The sequence below is a fragment of the Chrysochloris asiatica genome, unplaced genomic scaffold (assembly GCF_000296735.1).
Source record: "Chrysochloris asiatica unplaced genomic scaffold, ChrAsi1.0 scaffold00036, whole genome shotgun sequence".
NCBI lineage: Eukaryota > Metazoa > Chordata > Mammalia > Afrosoricida > Chrysochloridae > Chrysochloris > Chrysochloris asiatica.
Genome location: NW_006408554.1, coordinates 10,016,878 through 10,039,005, shown reverse-complemented (window position 1 = coordinate 10,039,005; position 22,128 = coordinate 10,016,878). Strand labels below are relative to the sequence as shown.

Below are 22,128 nucleotides of genomic sequence, written 5' to 3'. Positions count from 1 at the left end.
TGTCAGGAGGGACCAGTTGCTGGAGAAGGATATCATGTTTGATAAGGTGGAGGGTCAGATAAAAAGAGGAAGACCCCAACAAGATGGATTGGCAAAGTGACAGTAGCAGTGGGCTCAAGTGTGGCAACGATTGTTAGGTTGGCCAAGGACTGGGCAGTGTTTTGTTCTATTGTGCATCGGGTCACTATGAGTTGGTGCCAACTAGATGGCACCTAACAATAACAAACAGGCAACACTTGTATATAACCAACTGATCTGATCAGTTGTTAGTAGCTGCCATGTAAATTATGGATTGCAAATTTCTTCCCTACACATTATGCAAGGAGCCATAGTACTGCAGTGGGTTAAATAGTAAGAGTGCTAACCAAAAAGTCAGTGGTTCAAACTCATCAGCAGTACTGTGGGAGGAAGATGTGGCAATCTGCTTCCACCGAGATCTACAGTCTCGGAAACCCTGAGAAGCAGTTCTACTCTGTCCTCATAGGTCACTGTGGGTCAGAATCATCTCAACGGCATTGGGCTCAGGGATATACATATGTTCTGTGTTCCCTTTGGTAGAAACCTATAGAAAAATTCCTCTTGACCTATTACAGGATTATTCCAAAGTCTTCTCATTTTGTACCTTAGTTTCAGGCACGAAAAATAAAGACTTGTGTATGATATAGTCCTTACCTAGTCTAGTGGTGGACACCTGTATCAGTAAAGATCCATGGTACAGACACCAATAAACCAGTGTTCTAAGAGGGGTATACACTCACTATATGTGCACCCACACTGGAAAGCCTATAGATGATTTTGGTATCACAGGTTCCCAAAAGGCTATCTAGCAAACAGTAAGTGCTTAATGATGTTTGTTCAATGAATTAGTTCCTATTGTGATATCTGGCTTCATGTAGGAAATGAATATATAGTAGTGCCTAAGAGTTCAGACACTTAAGTTAGGTAGCCTGAGTTTGAATCTCAGCTCCAGAGTTTAGTATTTCTGGGATTTGGGCAAGATTCTTAGCTTTTTAGTTATTTACTTTCCTCATTATTAAAACAAATAATAATAGTACTTAAAAAGTGTTGTTATGTTGTTTTTAAGTGATGTCAAGTAATGGTAATCCTGTATAGGGTTTCCAGGAGTCCTGGTGTGGACTATAGGAGAAGTACTTAACTGCAAGTTTGGCGGTTTAAAACTCACCACTTCATCCTTGGAAATCCTATACAGGGTTGATATGAGTCACAACTGGCTCGACAACACTTAACAACAGTAACATAGGGTTCCAAGGGTGTCAGTCTTTGCAGGAGCAGAAAGCCTCATCTCTCTCCCATAGAGCAGCTGATGGGCTGAAACCATTGACCTTGTGGCTAGTAGTCCAATGCTTATCCTACAGAGTCACCGCACTCCCAAATCAATACATTTAATGCACTTAAAGGAATACTTGATAATTGCCAAAAAAAGTAAATGACCAATTAATTATTAGCAAACTAAGATGCTGTTTGACTTGGGCATTGGAGTATCAACATGATGCAGGCAGATAGGGAAAAGCACAGAGAGATTATTCACATAGAGGAAGCAACATGAGCAAGGGTGTAAAATGCATGTAGTTGGGGTGTTGAGTATATGAAGATTTGTGGTTGTCATTGTTGTTAGGTGCCATTGAGTTGGCAATATGAAGTATAATACAGTTGAATTTGCAGTGGAATGTGCCAATGACTATCAGCACCCAGCTAAATATCATCAGTCTTATTTATCATCCTTTGTTGATGTTGCTTGATGTCATTGAGTGAGTGCCAACAGATAGTGACCCAGTGCACAACAGAACAAAAACATTGCCTGGTCCTGTGCCAACCTCACAATCATTGCTATGTTTGAGCCCACTGCTGTTGTACCAATCCATCTAGTTGGTGGGGGGGGTGAGGTGGGGAAGCTGTCTTCCTCTTTTTCTTTGAACCTCCACTTGACCAAACATGATATTCTTCTCCAAGGATTGGTCCCTCCTGATAATCTATCCAAAATATGAGAAATGAAGTCTGGTCATCCTGGCTTACAAGGAACATTCTGGCTACATTTCTTCCATCACAGATCAGTTTGTTCTTTTGGCAGTCCATGGTACTTTTACTATTCTCCTCCACCACCATAACTCAAATGCATCAATTCTTCTACAGTCTTTGTTATTCACATGCAAATGAAGTTATCGAAAATGCCATGGCTTGGGTATCGCACACCTTAGTCCTCAAGCTGACATCTTTGCTCTTGAGTACCTTAAAGAAGTCTTGTGCAACAGATTGGCCTAATGCACTATGTCATTCAGTTTCTTGACTGCTGCTTCCATGGATGTTGATGGTTGATCCAAGCAAAATGCAGTCTTTGAAAACTTCAATATTTTTTTTTCCATTTATATGGATGATGTGTATTGGACCAGAGGTAAGGATTTTTGTTTTCTTTACATTGAGATGTAATCCATACCAAAGGCTGTGGTCTTTGATCTTCATCAGCAAGTATTTTTAAGTCCTCTTCACTTTCAACAAGCAAGGTTGTATCATCTGTATATCACAGGTTGTTAATGAGTCTTCCTCTAATCCTGATGCCATGTTTTTCTTCATATAACCCACCTTCTCGGATTATTTGCTCAGCATACAGGTTGAATAAGTATGGTGAAATAATACAACCTTGTTGCACACCTTAACTTTAAATCATTTAGTGTTCCCTTGTTCTGTGTGAACAACTGCCTCTTGGTCCATATACAGATTCCTCATGAGCACAAGTAAGTGTTCCAGAATACTTATACTTCACAATGTTATCCATAGTTTGTCATGATCCACATAATCGAAAGCCTTTGCGTAGTCAATAAAGCACAGGTAAACATCTTTCTGGTATTCCCTGCTTTCAGCCAAAATCCATCAGACATCAACAATGAAATCCCTCATTCCACATCCTCTTCTGAATCTGGTTTGAATCTCTGGAAGTTCTCTGTCAGTGTACTTTTGCAGACTTTTTTGTTACCTTTAGCAAAATTCTACTTGCATGAGATATTATGATATGGTCCAATTATTTCCTCATTCCATTGGTGCACCTCTCTTTGGAATGGACATAAATATGGATCTCTTCTAGTCAGTTGTTCAGGTAGCTGTCTTCCAAATTTCTTGGCATGAATGAGTGAGTGCCTCTAGTGTTTCATTAGTATGTTGAAAGATTTCTATTTGTAGTCCATCAGTTCCAGGAACCTTTTTCTTTGCAAATGCCTTCAGTGCACCTTGAACTTCTTCCTTCAATATCATTGGCTCTTGATTTTATGCTACCTCTTGAAATGGTTGAGTATCAGCCATTTCTTTTGGTATAGGGACTCTGTGTATTCCTTCCATCTTATTTTGATGTTTTCTGTATCATTCAATATTCTGCCCATAGAATCCTTCAATATTTCAAGTCAGAGCTTGAATTTTTCTTCAGTTTCCTCATCTTGAGAAATGCTGAGTGTGTTCTTGCCTTTTGGTTTTCTAACCCCAGGTCTGTGCACATTTTCAGTATTATGTTTGGCTTTTTCTTCTCAAGCTGATCTTCGAAATTTTCTATTTAGTTCTTTTACCTCTTTTATTTGTTCCATTTTGCTTAGCATTTGTATGCTGAGGAACAAGTATCAAGAGTTTCTTCTGACATCCATTTTGGTCTTTTCCTTCTTTCTTGTCTTCTTAAGGGCCTTTTGCTTTCTTCCTGTATGATGTTCTTGATGTCATCCCACAACTCTTTTGCTCTTTGGTCTTTAGTGTCTAATGCATCAAATCTATTCTTCAGATGATCTCTAAATTCAGGTGAGACATATTAAAGGTCAAATTTTGGCTCTTGTGGACTTCTTTTAATTTTCTTCAGCTTCTGCCTGAACTTGCATATGAGCAATTGTTGGTCTGTTCTACAAGTCTGCCCCTGGTCTTGTTTTGGCTGGTGATATGGAGCTATTCAATTTGCTCTTTCCACAGATGTAGTCAATTTGATTTCTGTGCATTTCATCTGATGAGATCCACATGTATAGTTATTGTCTATGTTGTTTGAAAAAGGTATTTCCAGTGAAGAATTCATTGGTCTTTCAAAATTGTTTCATGGGATCTTCAGCATAATATCTGTCACCAAAGCCATATTTTCCAAGTATTGATTCTTCCTCTTTTTGTCCAATCTTTGCATTCCAATAATCATTAATTATCATCCTTTAAGGAAATAAATTATTTTCTCAGTTCCTTAGTGGAATATTATGAGACTAAAAACAAAAATAATTGTACAAAATACCCTTAATGTACAAAGTACTCTAATTATTGAACTCATTTCTCCCAGGGGCATGGTTCATAAATTATGAAACTACTTAATGTACATACAATGGTTGACCAAATAAGTAAATATATTATAAACAATGAGCACCAACTTTTTCACTGTCTGAGAAAGAGGTTACAAAGAAGGAAAGTGGAAGATTAGAATCAACCTTGTGTTACTGGATTAGAACCAGAGGTATTAATTTGAGCTGATAGATATATGGCTAGATTGTTGGATGGATAGATGAATAGGCAGATAAATGTGGAAACAATATGTTGTTGTTGTTAGGTACCATCGAGTTGATTCTCATAGCAACCCTATGTACAACATACAAGACACTGCCTGATCCTTTACCACACGCACAGTTGTTGCTATGTTTGTGCTCTTTGCTGCAGTGTCTCTGTCAATCCATCTTTATGGTGAATCCTCTACTAAGTATGAGCTCCTTCTCTAGGGATTGGTCCCTCCTAGTAACATGTCCAAAGTACATGAGATGACGTCTCCTCATCCTCACTTCTAAGGACTATTATGGCTATGCTTATTCTAAGAAGGATTTGAAAAAAAAAAACATTCAGGACTCAAGTTACAGTGTTTAAAGATTATATGGACAAAATATTGAATGATGGAGGGGCATCAAAAGAAAATGGAAAGAATATACAGTCACGGTACCAAATAGAACTAGCTGACATTCAACTGATGGTATGGAACAAAGAAGTCTAAGTTGCATTGAAGTCAGTGATGAAAAACCATTGAAGTCAGTGATGAAAAACAGGGCTCCAGGAACTTATGGAATACTAATTGAGACGTTTCAACCAAAGGATGCAGTGCTGGATATACTCAGTCATCTATGCCAAGAAATTAGTTAGCTACTTAACTGATTAGAAGAGATCCATATTTGTGCCCATTCCAAAGAAGGTGATCCAGCAGAATATGGAAATTATCAAGTTAGAGCATCAATATCACACACAAGTTAAATTTTGAAACAAAGAATTTTTAAATGGTTGCAGCAGTACATTAAAAGGAAAGTGTCAGAAATGCAAACCAGATTAGAAGAGGACATGAAATGAGCGATATCATTACTGATGTCAAATTGGTCTTAACTGAAAGCAGAAAGTTCCAGAAGATATTTACCTGTGTTTCATCAGCTATACAAGGATTCTACTTTGTAGGGCCATAACAAATTGTGGGTAACATTGTGAACAATGAGAATTCCAAAACACTCAATTGTACTCTTGTAGAACCATACATAGACTAAGCAAGATGCAGTTGTTCAAGCAGAATAAGGCGATACTGTGTGGTTTTAAACCATAAACAATATATATGTATGAACATGTATATATAAATAAGCCAGCTCTGTAGTAAGGGCCGGAAGCAATTGTATCCCATTAATATTAAAACCAGATCTTGGGTTTTCATCACCATTTTTCAATTGAAAAAAAAAAAAAAGAAGAAGCCAGAACATTTTGGCGAAGTGGTTAGTTCCAAGCTGGGATATAAAAATTATATGATGAGCCTGGAACACACTGAGGTGCCAGAGAAAAGGAAATGCTAAAGTGATGGCATAGCTAAAAGACACAAGATAACCTGAAGAAGCTCCTAGTGGTCAAAGCTATACAATTTAAACAAAGTAACTAATAATAACAATATTGGATAATAACCCATAGAATAAAATAAATCTATATGAGTCCATGAGGTCCTGGTGTGGTGCTGTGGGTTAATGCACTGGACTGCAAAGTCACTTTGAACAGTAAGGTGGTGGTTCAAGCCAACCTTACTGTTGGCTGGTTCAACCCATATACAGGGTTGCCATGGGTCAGAACCGACTTGACGTCACTTAACAACAACAAAATATGAGTCCATACTGATTTAAGTAAATAATTGAATAAATACAGAGTTAACACTTCTTTACAGAAGAATTCCAATTAATAAAAACAGCAGCATTATTGTTGCAGGCATCTTCCAATGGGTGCTAAAAAGTTTGAAGACTCACATAATTCAAAGTATGTCTCTCACGATATTTGTTACTTTTAAAAAGAAAGATAGTGATTCCACAGTGGAAATGATATGAGAGGTTACCACTTTAGTCAACTAATAAAAGTTCATTTCACCAGTCATAAGACATTTTGGCATCATGTACTTCTCTCCTCCACTCCCCCATGATACACTGAGAAAGATACTGCATCATTTCCATGTTTTCTTTCCAAAAATGTGTATCATAATGAGACATACCCAATTGAGAGTCATTTTTAAAAGAATGACCTATATTTATCAAAAGTACCATGAATGGCAAAAGCCTGAAGAATCGTCATAGACTGGAGGAGACCAAGGCAGTCTGCTGTGGCACTGTAGACTAATCACTGCACTGTGTGTGTGTGTGTGTGTGTGTGTGGTGCAGCAGGTTAATGCAAGGTCAGTTTGAATCAAAGTCAACAGTTCAAGTTCTTTAGCTGCTCCTCAGAAATTAACTGTACAGGGTTGCTGTATACTGGTGAAATTAACTAGTTATACAGGATTGCTCTGAGTTGGAACTGACTCAAAGGCACTTAACAACAATAATGAAATTTAACACTAAATGCAATGTGACATTAATGAGGGAGGAAGTCATGAGCTCTGAATAAGATGTGCTGTGTGGTTTACTCAATATTAGTGTGCAAGAGTTCATGTCTTGGTTTTGCTCATTTGTACTATGGTTAGGTAAATGATTGACCTTAAGAGAAGTTGGACAAAGTATGCTCTTTGTCCTATTTTTCCGCTTAAGTCTAAAATTATTTTAAAATTAGGGTTTTTAAATACTTGCTAATTGAAAATTTTCGTTTTACTTCCCATGTATTTGTTGTCAGGCCTCCTCCCCGCGCCCCTCCCCCCCCCCATTTGCTTTTCATTCTATGATCTATCTTCAAGAATGCTCATATATTGTTTTATTTTCTCCCCATCTCTAGGTCAGAATTTGGTAGTAGAAGAGAGAATTTCAAATTTTCTTTTCTTTATTTAAAATGTATTTTTGATGGAAATATATACAGCAAACAGGTTCTCAACAATTTCTAACACGTATGGGTGGGTGACGTTGGTTACATTCTTCACTTTATGTCAGCATTCTCATTATTTTCCTTCTCATTGTTCCAGTCCCATCAAATTAGTCTCATCCCTCTAACCTCCCAGCCATGCTGTATAATAACTATTGATCATTTGCTCCCATTCATATGGATAGTTTTTAAAGAGTGCAGTACACAAGCATTGCCTTGAGTCAGAATTGATTCAATGGCACACAACAATGACAACATCCAGTGCTTTTATTTGTGCTAACCTGCTATTTACTTAAAAAGTGATTTCAGGGGATAACTTTTGTCCGAGGTTTGAAAAATAACTAAGGGTTCAAAAGTTTTTGAACAACTCTCCTTCACCTTTTCCCAGACTCAAAATCCAGGTGTTTGGTCCTGTGGATTAAATCATTCACATTAGAAACAGAACAGTGGTTATAACTTGATTCATTAATTTAGCAGATTATTAAGACTTTTCCGTTGCCAAAGTAAATTATCTTTGTACTGTGAACTTTAAAGCAGAATTCTTACAGTTCAGAGATCCTGATGGATAGGATGTGTCTAGAAATTGCTCTAGAAATAAGAAATATTCCCATGCTAAACACAACTTAAATAGCTAATTCTTCAGCTTAAGGACAAAACAAATATGTGAGAGTAATCGAATCAGGGTCTCAGTTTTAGGAAATTGACAACACAGAACAGGTATTTAAAGTCTTATTTCTTTTTCTTTGTTGTTTTTAGTTCTGGGACTAAAGACATAAATATGATAGTGAATACAAAGCTGCTGTTTTGAACTTATTTATAATGATTTTACTGTTCTCAAGTTCTTTCAAGTTGGTTACAACTCGTAGTGACCCTGTATAGGGTTTCCAAGGAGTGACTGATGGGTTTGAACCTATGACCTTGTGGTTAGCAGTCTAGTGCTTTTCCTATAGTACCATACCTGGTCTCCAAAGACAAAGTTGTCAAGTATCACTGTGGGTGGAAGACAATGTTAAACAGTTTAACAATAATCTACAACCTGTGGACCAACTTTTAAAGATTTAACTGGCTGGCTATGTACCTTTGAGTCGCTTTTGATTCATAGTGACCCTGTATAGGGTTTCTGAGGCTGTAAATTTTTACGTGAACAGAAAGCCTCATCTGCCTTCCCAAGGACACCTGATGGACTTGAACTGCTAACCTTGAGATTTGCAGCCCAATCAATGCGTAACCCACAAAGCAACCAGGGACCCTTTTTAATGATTTAAATTGTAAGAATAATCCTTTGCAATAACATATTAGTATATTTTTAGTCTTAAAACTGTTTAATTTAAGTGGGTCAGATGGTGATTCTCTCTTCCTCCTCATTTAATAACTTAATGTTAAACAAGATGTTGGAGTCTATGTTCTAAGTTCAAATGTTAGTCATATGTTAAATCATTGTTAATACGATACAGAGCTCAAAGTAGTTTTCCCTACTTTCAGGGAGCAAGAGTCCAGAACACAGCCAAGAACCTGGGAGTGAGAGACCGGACCCCTCAGTCTGCTCCTAGGTAAGTACTTCCCCAGGTCTGAGCTTATCCAAAAGGGTTTCCAGCATTTTCCAGGCAGTGTTGCTAACAGCTAATGGGATGAGTTTAGAACTCATTATAGTAATGGAAATTGCCTTTGTAACTTTGTAAGCCTGTAAGCACTAAATGTGATTTGGTATAAATGCTTTAGAATTAAATGGAATCTTGGGTGAAGCAAACTTAGAGGTAGCAGGTTGAGGTTATGGCACTATTTGATATCACAAATTCCATCATGACTTCAAAAGTAAAAGTCCACACAAATACTAGTAGAATTTGTAATCCAGCTATGCTAAACTACCAAAAAGCCATTTTTAGTTACATCTTAATGACTTTTGAATATGCTGTTCCTTCTGACATGTTTGCTTTTCCTATCTGACTGGAAGAAACATTCCTACTTAACCGTAAAACCCAACTCAGATGTCATTTCCTCCTTGAAGTCTCCCTGGGTTTTCTACTTTCTGCATGTTCCCTTATAGTTGTGGTTGTCATTAAGTGCCGTCGAGTTGTGACCTTGTATAGGGTTTCCAAGGAGCAGCTGGTGAGCTTGAACCACCAACCTTGCAGTTCAAACAACTTTACAGTGTGACGCGTTAACCCACAGAGCCACACCACGACTCCTTATAGTTGTGGAGGTTGTTGTGAAATGCCATAAAGCTGGTTCCAGCTCATAGCCTGCTGTATAGGGTTTCTGAGGAGTGACTGGGGCTTTAAGCTGCCAACCTTGAGATTAGCAGTTCAGTGTTTATCCTACAGCACTACACCAGGATTCCACACATTCCATTCATCACTCAACTACCATCAAGTAAATTTTAATCCATAGTGACTTTGTATAGGATTTCCAAGATTGGAAATCTTCACGGGAGCAGAAAGCCACATCTTTATCCCACAGAGTGGCTGGTGGATTTTAACTGCCGATCTTGCAGTTATCAGACCGGTATGTGTCCTACAGCACCACACCAGCATCCCACGTGTTTTCTATACTCATTTATTATAGCTCTTATCATAGTGAATTGTCCAACTTTAAGATGAATTCTTTAGAGGCAGGAAATAAATTGTTCAGATTTTACTCATTGCACTATAGGCCATATAGTGCCTATATTGTTGCTTTTGTTATTAAGTGCCATTGATTCCATTCTGACTCATAGTAACCCTGTATATGGCTTCCAAGGAGTGATTGGTGGATTTGAACCACCAACCTTGTGGTTAGCAGTCCAGTGTCCTACAGCGCCACACCAGGAGACTCAGATATCTGAACTAATTTCAAGAATGTGTAAGTGAATAAATGAATGAATAAGCTTTTTGTTTATTATTCCAGAATATTCACAGTTCACACCTAATCTTAATCAGGACTCTATTGTTGCTGTTGCTGTTGCGGTGTACCAGCAAGTCAGTTCCAACTCATAGTGACCCTGTATAGCATTTCTGAGGAGTGACTGGTGGGTTTGATTTGCCAACTTTGCAGTTAGCAGCCAGTGCTTATCCTATAGCAGCACCACACCAGGACTCCAAGAAGGATTCTAGTCTACCTTTCAAATGAATACTCATGGGAACAGGCATCACAGATATGCTATTGGTTTGCTTACCCTGATGATGACAGTCATCTATTTTGAAGAGGGACAAAGTAGAATTGTTTCTTTTACATCTCATTACTTTCACATATTTGCATTTTAACACGTAGGCTCCTTCAGAGACTGTTAGAGAATGCACTGTCAGAGACAAGGCATTCATATTCTTTCAACTGACAAAGCAGTTACCAGAGTGACAAAGATGACTGCAGCATTTAGGGAGTTATATTTCATTCTGAAAAGCTATGTGGGCAGTGAAAATACTTTCAAATGGGAAAACATATTTTCCCCCTCAAAATGGATGGAGCACTCATGCCTTAATTGCATTTATTTTTAATGCTGACTTCTAGCTCTCTCATTCTCAGGTCTTGTTAAGGTTCCTTCTTCATTGGTTAGATTAAAGTATTGATCTATTGATCAGGAATCATTTCACCTGAACATTCTCCCCAGCACCTTGAGAAAACATGGACTATTTGATTAATATACCCACTGAAATATTAAAATTCCAATGAGGAAACAAGATAATGTCTAAGCAGCATCCTCTTGAGTAGTTGATAAACAGTGGGGTTTATATAAGACTTTAGCATCCTGATCAATAAACCAATAGTCAAGCTGAACACAAAAGCTGAGACTGATGAACTCACTGTTTCCTTTATTGGGTTATGCTTTGAAGCACTTGAAACAATTAAATGAACCAGCTATAATGTTACTGCTTCTTTAACAAGGGAATATCAGCCCAGAGAGAGATAGCTAGAGTACCTTTTCAAACATCTTTTATTCGTTCTGCAAATACTTTCTGAGGAACTAACAAGGGCAAAGTACTAAATTATGGGAAACTGTAAACATGAACTAGAAATAGTTCTGCCCTCAAGGAATTTGCAGTTAAATGAAAAGAGATGAGTGAAAACTTTAGCTAGTTACCATGAAATCAGTTCTGAATCATGGTGACACCATGTGTGTCAGAGTAGAGCTGTGCTCCATAGGGTTTGCAGTGGCTGATTTTCTTAAATGGATCAGCAGGATTTTTTACCAGGTCATCTCTGGGTGGATTTGAACCTCCAATCTTCCTCCTGTTATCAGCTGAGCACATTAAATGTTTGCACCACCCACTCACTCTAGAGATATAGGCTAATGCCAGACAAATGAAGGGACTTTTAGGAGAGACTGAAGAGTTTGAATTGTAACTAGAAGACAATGGAGGGCAGGCTTTCATAAACAATCTTCCCACCCAGATGATCTGATTTTAGATTTTTATCTGTAGCAGCATTAAGAGAGCAACTAAGAAGGCAGGAATTTGAAAGGAAACTTGTAGTATTAAGGATTAAGATCACTGAATTAATGGATTAGGGAGATCTATTATTGTTGTTAAGTGTCCTCAAGTTAGTTTTGACTCATAGAGACCCTGTATAGGGTTTCTGACCAGTGGCTGGTGGGTTTGAACCACTGACCTTGCAGTTACTAGTTCAATGCTTATCCTACAGTACCACACCAGGACTCCGACAGTAAGTGGATTAAAGAAGCTATGAGAAAAGGAAGCCTTAGGATGTCCACCATGTCTCCAACCTGGATGACCAAGAGCTGATAATTCAACTGGTCACTGAGAGTGTGGGTGAAGGAAATAGAGCAGGGACGAGGAGAAGAAATGTAAGGAGCCCTGGTAGCACAATGGCTAAGTGTTGGATTGCTAACCAAAAGGTTGGTAGTTCAAACCCACCAGCTTCTCTGTGGGAGAAAGACTTGGCAGTCTGCTTCTGTACAGCTTGTTGCTGTGTGCCATTGAGTCCATTCCAACTCGTAGTGACCCTATGAAAGCGGTGGGTAGGTTTGAACTTCCAACCTTGCCATCAGCAATCCAGCGTTTATCCTACAGTGCCATACCAATGCTCTGTGTAAAGATTATAGTGGGGAAACCCTCTAAAGCCCTCGGGGGCAGCTCTCTCTCCTCTGCCTTGTAATATCACTCCTCTGAGTCAGAATTGACTGGCTGGCAGTGAGTAAAAGAATAGATGATGTGCTCAACTTGGAAATGTGGAGACAGAGCACCTGTGGGAAATTCCTTTGGAAATGTCTTTATGGGGAGTTGACTCTAATGGTCTGAAGCTAGGAGAAGAGAATCAGTAGAACTGTTGTTTATCTGTGCAAGAACCCTGGTGGTGCTGTCAGTTAGGCATTGAACTGCTAACCGTAAGATCTGATGTTCAAGTTCACAAACTACTCCACAGGACTTAGTTTTCTCCTCTGCAAGACAGCAAGAATCACCTTAGCCAGAGCATTGTGGATACTTTAGACTTGAAAGAGCTTATTTGCTTCATGGTATCCTTCGATTCTTTTTACCACAAAGAAGGATGAAGGGCTCAATTTTGTAAAGTCAACTTGGAAAGTTCTATTTTGCTGAAGATTTGGATTTGGGTTGAAAATGCCATCTCCAGGATGGCTGTATGAGCCCAAACAGGAAAACTAAAAAGTAGATCCAGGCACAAACTCTTTTCTTGCAGAGACACTGGTCCTTGTGAGTGGGAATGAGCAAACAGCAAGGCCTCCCAAATGCTGGGCAAACAAAGGCTTCCCACGGTCCAACAATTTTGATGCCAAAAAAACCCAAATGCTTCTGTGCAGAGTAAAAGTCCAATTCTTACCTATTACATCTTATTTCTAAACTTCATCTGTCTGTTCTAAATTCCCAAAGCCCCACATTTTCCATTACAAATATATCTGAACTCAAATAACCTTGAGTCGCTTCCAAGAAGCCTTAGAGATGCTGAATATGCCCAGCTCTGCAGTACCTAGAGCTATTATTTCATTAGTTGATCCTAGGAGTAGCCTTTTCTCCAGTTTGCAAGGCAGACAGTCCAAAGACTCATCTACCCAGTGGCATTCATTTCATTAGGCTGCATGAGGTAATGGGAAACGATGGCTCAGGCCAGGTGTCACAGAGCAGGCGACTCAGCACCAAGTTTACTGTTTCTGTCAGACTTGAACAATAACATTCTGACTTGTAACTCATGAGGTAACACTTTCAGGGAAATAAGAGAATAGGAAATTAAGGAGGAAAAGAACTGTACGATCATTCTATTACCCCAGCCCTGGGAATGCAGTCTGAAACAATACCATATCCTTCAGATGTAAAAGAATCTTTGAAGTGCATTAGCTCAATTTAATGTATTCTTTTCTCTGGTAAAGATGAAATAAGCTTTTTGGATATGAGATGTCCTTATTTAAGTATTCATCTTGTTCTGTGAGGATGACATATAAAGAGCATAAATTACCTTTAAGACTTGAAATACATTTTGCAAACCTCCAAAAGCAATAACTTCTATGTGCTTCCACACTTGGAAAGTTCAGTTTTGTTAGGTGAAACTTATATCTCAATATTAAATCTTTCTCATTCTTTCCCTTTGATTTAGAGTTAGCACGTGATTAAATGGCAAAGGGAGAGGTTACCTATAAATTGCTAAGTGTGATAACTACTCATTTAACCTATGTTCAGTTTAATCTGTGGACTCCTGGTGTGATTCTGTAGGATAAGTACTGGACTGTTAACAAGGCCAGTGGTTCAAACTCACCAGCCATTCCTTAGAAACCCTATACAGGTTCGCTATGAGCCAGAACTGACTGGATGGTATTTAGCAACAACAACTTAATTTGTAAAAGGGGATGACTTGCTGAAGTTACCCCTGGGTATGGAATGCTTTATGAATATGTGCCAAGTTCAAATCGGGGCTGTGATCAGTCTAAACGCCGAAACAATACCAGAGTGGCTACAGAAGTTATTGAGGGAAACAGGCAAAATCCAACTTCCAGCGACATTAGGTCAACCAGTCTTTCCTCAGGAGCTCTGGTACCGTAGTGGTTACGAATCGGGCTGCGAACCTTAAGGTCAGCGGTTCAAAACTACCAGCCGCTCCGCGGGAGAAAGATGAGGCTTTCTACTCCCGTAAAGATTTACACCCTCGGAAACCCTGTACAGGGTCGCTATGGGTCGGACCCGACTCGATGGCACTTAACAACAACAACAACAAATGTGTTAATTATTGGAGATGACTGTGGTCATCTCATAACTGAAGTTAGGATTTAGGCATCCAGTAGAATGTTACACTGGCATTTGTGCTACACTAGAACTTGGAATGCAAGGGAAAGCGTTCCTCTGGGTTTTTGTACCAGTTCAAGTAGAGTCCTTAAGCCACCTGATTCTACTGACAGGTGAGAGCCATTTGGGGAAGAGGCATTGGATTGAGTCGGTGGATCTTCCTTGGGAAGAGACAGTTAACTGTGCCTTTGATATCCAGGCCTTAAAAATCACCTGTCAGTTTATTCAAGCCAATTGTTGCACCCCAGGGATATTATTAAATGAAGAAAATTTCCAAAACTGGTCAAAAGACCTGCAGGTCTGCTGAAATAGGTGTCACCTTGCTACAAGATAATCATTATAGGCATGGTGACAACGATCAGAATATCATCTCCTGGAAGACAGAAAATAAATTTGTATTTACAGCAAGTCAGATGGTTAGAGTTGGCAAGACTGGAGCAGAAAAAACTGCCTTAAAAAGTACAGCATTGCTTCACAGTAGCAATCTAGACGTGCACAGGGGCATTGGAGTTTTCTAAGTGTGACATAGAGCCTTAATGTTGGAGTTTACTTGTCCATATAATATTTTTAGATAGATAATATGATTCTTCTCATGATCCGAGAAATTATTGTCAGTGCATTTATTATGCCAATAAAGATATTTCAGATCATGGAAAAACATGGCAGGCCACTGTCAAGGTATTCTGTGTCTTTTCCAGGTTGTACAAACTCTGTGAGCCACCTCCTCCAGTTGGAGAAGAATGAAAAGAAGTCCCAAGGTGCCAGGCAAGCAGAAACTTCTGGACTAGATTTAAGATGTGCTGCTTAAGCCTTCTCCACTCAAGATAAAGAAATGATTGTTTCTATACATCTTCCATCATTGTGTAAATAACTAACTTTCAGCATACTTGGATATTGATGCTGAGAATGGATAAAAGTTCATTTAGGCAAATCAGCTTCACAAACTCCTCTATATATTAAAATGAAACATTTATTTTTAGGGTAAAACTCATGCCTTTGACTTATAAGGAAAACCATAAAAGGTGAACAAAACATTAACCACTATGTTCCCTCTCCATTTATTAAAATGTTGTATGTTTTCATTTTCTCTTATTGGGACCATGTAATACTGGATGTTTATTTAAAATTCTGTCACTGAAATCATTGTATAGAAATGTTAAAGACAATGTAGGTTTGGTGTCATTGGTTTTAAGTTTCCCGTTGGAATCAGAGAAAGTAAGTTTATGTATGAAATTTAGATAAGCATTCTTTACTATTATTTCCCTTTTCTCAGTAGAGAAGAGTTGATTGAAGCCTCCAACAAAGACCTCCTGGTTGCTTTTCGGCATCCTTTCTGCCCATGGGGAGTTTTGGTGAGCCGTGTTGTGCTTTGGCTGAGTAATGGGCTCAGCTTCTTTGGACCACGCATCTAGGGGCAGTACTAAAGGGGCTATGGAGTGAGAAGCAGCAGGAATCAGGATGATGGGGGAATGAAGATTAGAGTGAAGAAGAGAAAATACCTACTTAAGAACTTGTCCTATACTTTGCAAAAAAAACCCTAAAACTCTTGAATTTATATGCTATCAGAACTCTTAGCAGAGAGTACACCATGTTGAGTGTACATTAAAAAAAAAAAAAAAAAGGAATACGTATAAAAATGTGGAGATAAAACAATATTTGTTGTAGTTTTATCTGGGACCTTGATAATTTGTGGAAGCCTAGGGAGTATCCCATTTTCAATTTCTATTATAAATTTCACCTAAGGTTTATCATTTTTATACTGATAAAATAATATTTTAGCAATGACTATATAGTAAGGAGCTCTGGTAGCGTAGTGGTTACAAATTGGTCTGAGAACCGCAAGGTCAGCAGTTCAAAACTACCAGCTGTTCCGCAGGAGAAAGATGCAGCTTTCTGCTCCTGTAAAGATTTACAGCCTCGGAAACCCTGTACAGGGTCGCTATGAGTCGGAACCGACTCCATGGCACATAACAACAACATAGTAATATTGATTTTGAAGCTATAATTTTCAAAACAATTAAAATACCTTTTATTGTAATTATAATCATTACATGGAATTAGAAGAATCTAGTTTGAGAAAATGAGATGGACTGACACAGTAGCCGAGACAGTGGAGTAACCACCATCATGAAGACGGCCCAGAACAACCAGGACAAACTTTCTTCCATTCTACCTAAGGTGGCATGTACCAGAGCCAACTCAAAGACAACTAGTAGCAACAACAGTATGTGAAATGCTTTTCATATCTAAAATATCTGTAAAGAACTTAAGGCTTTATTACCAAATCCCAGTTGGTTACATTTGATAGTGGTTTTCAGACTATCATTGAACATCTTCACCATTAGCAGTTGTGGATTGAAATACTGTGTTATATATGTAATGAGATGTTTATATACCGGTCAAAGTAATATTGTTATGTGGCACAGAAGCACCTGAGATTTTGCTATAAATCCATACAGAGAAAGGGAAGAATTTCTAAAGCGTTTCCAATTATAATCTGTCAAGTATGTGTAAAAAGTTAAACTTTTTGAATTTAATGAAGATAAGTCTTCAACATAAAATCTGTGCTAAGTATACCCTTAACTTTCAGGGTCCACGATATGTCGCAATTTGTAACTTTGCTGTACTGAAAATGTATATCCTTTTAACACTGGGCTGTTGCATGCATATAACTGATTAACTGGCAGGTATTTTCAAATAGCTGTTGGCTGTTTTCTTATCTGTATCTTGTAAGTAGTAATTCTCATTAGAAGTATGAAGAGTCACTCAAATATTCCAGTCAGGCTTTGCTTTGTTTCTAGGGTTGAGGGGTGAGTTATCTGCTATTTTGGTATTTATAAATTAGCAAATTGTTAGGATCTGTTCTCTACATAGTAGAAATATTACTCTCTGCATAATAGAAGTGGAAGAAAAAATGAGGCTTTCTTCTCCCATAAAGATTCACAGCCTTGGAAACTCTACATGGGGTCTCTATGAATCAGAATCAACTCACTGGCAGTGGTTTTACATAATAGAAATGTATAGTTTTATTTTAAAGGTTAAAAATCATGTAAGTATACCACTTTATCAAAGAGCTCTGGTAGTGTAGTGACTTACAAAGTTACACTGCTAATGGGAAGGCCAGCAGTTCGAATGTAGCAGCCACTCTGTGGGAGAAAGATGAGGCTGTCTGGGCCTGTAATGGTTTACAGCCTTGAAAGCCCTGTACAGTGTTGCTCTAAGTTGGAATTTACTCCACTGCATGTAGCCTCCACCAACCACCACTTTACTCAAAATTTAGAAATTGTTTATATTAACACTGTTGTTGTTGTTATGTACTGTCAAGTCAGTTCCAACTGATAGGGAGCCTGTATAGGGTTTCCAAAGAGCATCTGGTGGGTTTGAACCACCCACCTTGTGGCTAGTAGTCCAGTGAGTATCCTACAGCACCATACCAGGACTCCACATTAACATGACTGACTGTAAATTATTGGAATTATGATTAAAATTGTAGCCAACACATATTAAGTGATTAAATCACTTGCCATCAACTCAATTCCAACTCGGGGCCACCACATTTGTGTCAGAGCAGAACTGGGTTTTATAGGGTTTTCGATGGTTGCTTTTTTGGAAGTAGATCACTAGACCTTTCTTCTGAGGTAAATAATATTTCAGAATGTCTTACCTCTGATCTTGGTGTTAATGGCTTTCCTTAATCCTCATAACCATTTACTCTTAACCCCACTCACTTGTTATAGTTAAAGACATTGAACAAATAATACATGAGTAATTGGTGCAAGTCACTTGACTTTATAGATCAGGATATGAACCCAGGAACTCTATTTTCTAAACCCATACATTATGTTGCTTCTTCTTATTAGTGTAAGAGCTACTGCAATATTGCAATTATTGATTAGAACACTTGGAGTTATGTGGTTTAGGTTGCCATTTAATGCATATATTTTGAGGGGGAAAAGTGAATGCAAATATGTTAAATGAGTTTAATCGGTAAACGTATCAGGATTTGTAAGACATTTGTTAATTCTGAGAACACATTTTGAGGTAGACTAACACTGTGACCACCTAAAAATATTTCATACCCTATTCCTCACCATGGATGGTTATGTTCCAGATGTGTTTTGAAAGTGTGAGTCAGTCCTTCTTTTAAAACTTGACTATGGTTCCAAAACAGTAGTAATGGTAAAAAAATGTCTAACAAATCAGTGAATAAAGGAGATTTTTAAAAATACCCTACTATTATTTTTAATTTCAATACCTTGGTGATGCTGTAGGATAAACACTGGACTGCTAAACACAAGGTTGGCAGTTCAAACCCACCAGTCACACCAAAGGGGAAAGATGAGGATTTCTCCTGCGAAGATTTATAGCCTTGGAAACCTATGAGTTGAAATCAACTGAATGGCAGTGGGTTTTGTTTGTCTGTTTCTTGTTTTTAGCATAGGCCTCTCAGTGGTCACAAAAACGAAGCACCAACCATCCCACCAACTCTCTATTGCCTGGGCAATGTTACAAAACTCTTCTAGGACTGGTGATAAATGCCCACAGGACGCACTGCTCTACCATAAACCTCAGTGAAGGTAATCAGCTTGAGCTCCATGGGTCAGCAAACATAATTCCCCCAACTAAAGTGTATTGAGGCACCCAACTCTGCAAGCTAGCCTCAGGAGGAGGAGGCTACTTCACTTGCTTCATGGGAAACCTACTACTCTGTCGTGTGCTCTCTCTCTTGGTTCTGTTGGTGTTACTCCTCTTCCTCTCTTCTGGTGTCACAGGGTCAAAGAGGTTCATTGTGCAGGGATCTTAACAGTCCAAAAGACTTGCTCCAATCCTGCATTCTTTTTTTAGTAGTGAGATCACCCCAGCGTTTCTGAGATGGCTCATTTCATACCCACATTAGAGTTCCAAGTTTTCACAATTAACCCTATTAACAGTCACTCACACCTGAATCATATAATCTATCAGCCTCTTTCCCCAACTTTTCTTACTGAGACCCATAAAGAAAAAGTTGTTTGGTGGGGGTTACAAAGAATATGACTAGAAGAGACTTGTCATACACTGCACTATAGTGGGATGCTGGACATTTAACTGGCATCGAGATTTTAGAATGCATTTACTTCAATGCTTGTATATTCCTTTAAAACCAGAGAACCTTGAAAAGTTGCTAAAGCTTCCTAATAGTCTTCTTAGTCCTGAATTTGAACAGCATCTCTCTCCATCTATGACGAAAGGTCACACATAAAGAGGAAATGTTAGTTTTTACCTTGGCACCTGACTCAAAATTATTTGTTAGCAATGAAGTCACAGTCAATACATCCTAAACATTCCATCATATGCTACAAAGGCTGTTGTTGTTATGTGCCGTGGAGTCGGTTCTGACTCATAGTGACCCTGTACAGGGTTTCCAAGGCTATAAATCTTTACAGGATCAGAAAGCCTCATCTTTCTCCCGCAAAACAGCTGGTAGTTTCAAACTGCTGACCTTGCGGTTTGCAGCCTGATTTGTAACCACTACGCTGTACTAGTGTAAAATTTCTTCCCAAACCAAACTCAATGCCATCAAGTCTATTACGACTCTGACTGCAGGAGCAGAAAGCCTCATCTTTTTCCTGGGGAAGAACTGGTGAATTTGAACTGCCCACCTTGAAGTTAACAAGCCAGTGTTTATCCTAGATTGCCACCAGGGCTCCTTCCCAACATTAAAAAGCTTATGTGATTTTTAGTCTACAGGAAAACAAATGAGGTATACAAATTCTAAGAAGCATTTTAACTTAAGAAAACAATTTTAACACTCAGGGCACATACATTTTTCACTAAATTAGGCCTTTATTGACTTGGTAGCCCTTAAGAGTGTTGCTAAGTGTTTGAAGTTGTTTGTATTTAAAATGTCATGATATTTTCTCTTTTATTAGTTCAAAATAGTAACTTTTCCTATAGAACATGTCTTATGAATATAGTTCATAAACTTTTAATTTTGAAAAATGTTAATGTTAAAATTTAAAATAAACACCCTTACATTAAAAATCATTTTCTCCACTAATAGTATTTACTAATATTAAAATTAACCTTTAGTATTTGACTAAACTATTTGTAAAATCTGAAATTTTTCTAAGTTTTTAAAGACTTGTTTACATGTGAATTATTTTGCTAAGTAATAGTTTAATAAGTTTTCCAAAGTCAGCAGTGGTTATTTCATGAACTCTGTGCATATTAACCAATTTGCTGAATGAATGTACAGTTGTCTGACTAAAATACGAGAGTCTAAGCATTTGAGGTGCTTTAATATAATATGGATTTTGATTAAGAGGATCGTTCTCTTCTCAATCAAGTTCTTGCAATTTTAGTGACAAACATCAGGAAAGCTTCACCAGCATGAAGCAGAACAGGTGAGGGGAATTTAAAGGCAGGTTCTTGGCCCAAGAATGGGTCCCAGGCGAATTCTTTTAACAAATACTGCCTAGAATCTTTCTAGATGCTACAATTCCATAATAGTCATTATGGCTAGACTTTGGCTTAGAAAAATTTTACTACTTCAAAACCCTACTTTTACCAGCGATCCCAACATTTATATTGCCAAGTACCTACTACACGTATGGAGGAATTTAAAAGCAACAGCTGTGGATCCCTCCATCAATTGTTAACAAAGGTAGGCTTACTCAAGATAGCCTGCTTCTGTCATTTATAAGAAATATCTGAAGTATACTAAGCTGTATATGTATTTACTACCTTTTTATTTTATGATAATACATTATCACAATTACTTAGGTCCTTATGTTGTGAATGACAATATTTAAAACAGGGTTATTTAATGTATTGGATATGTGTACTATGGACATTATTGTTGTTATTAAGTGCCATTGAGTCAGTTCTGACCCATAGTGACCCTGTATAGGGTCTTCGAGGTGTAGCTGGTGAGCTTGAACGCCGATCTTGCAAGGTCAAACTGACCTTGCAGTCCCACGCATTAACCCACAGTGCCACACTATAGTCATTAAAGCTGTTTAAACTAAATATGCAATAATAATAGCTGGTAGAGCATCGTTTGAACTGGAACACTAATTTGCTATTCAATGTGGAGTCAGACAACTTGAACTTTTAAATTATGTTTCTACTAAAAGTAGAAAGATTTAGAAAATGAATCTTTGGTGCAAATTACAGAATAAATATCATCCACTAATCAATTCATACTATGTTGTTGTTGTTGTTGTTTTGAGAATTCACTACATACAAGATACAGCCAGTGGGATTACGGTATATGTGTTGAATGTATTTGGTTCCTTACCAAACAGTATCCCTCATATATTAATGTTTGCCTGTGTCTTTTTCTTAAAATTTCATAATTTGTAACATAGAACTAATACTAAAAGTTCATGTAAAAATTACATTATTTTCCAATTTCATTTTTCCATGAACTTTTTTTTTTGTATCTATATAATGTTGTTACTGTTAAGTGTCATCGAGTTGGATCTGACTTGCATAGGGTTGTCAAGGAGCGGCTGATGAGCTTGAACTACCGACCTTGCTGCTCAAAACAACTTTGCTGTCCAGCGCATTAACCACACCAAGAGTATGTGTGTGTGTGTATGTGTGTGTGTATATATATATA

The 22,128-nt window shown here is 38.0% G+C and overlaps 1 protein-coding gene across 1 annotated transcript in view; it reads left to right on the top strand.

Annotated features, from left to right (window-relative positions):
- PREX2 (phosphatidylinositol-3,4,5-trisphosphate-dependent Rac exchange factor 2) overlaps positions 1-15,314 on the top strand; it is a 482,194-nt gene extending 466,880 nt beyond the window's left edge. Inside the window, exons 39-40 of the mRNA XM_006860035.1 lie at positions 8,788-8,855; positions 15,224-15,314. Of these exons, the coding sequence (XP_006860097.1) occupies positions 8,788-8,855; positions 15,224-15,269 (114 nt within the window). The 3' untranslated portion in view covers positions 15,270-15,314. The remainder of the gene's footprint in view (positions 1-8,787; positions 8,856-15,223) is intronic.
- The last annotated feature ends 6,814 nt before the right edge of the window (positions 15,315-22,128 follow it).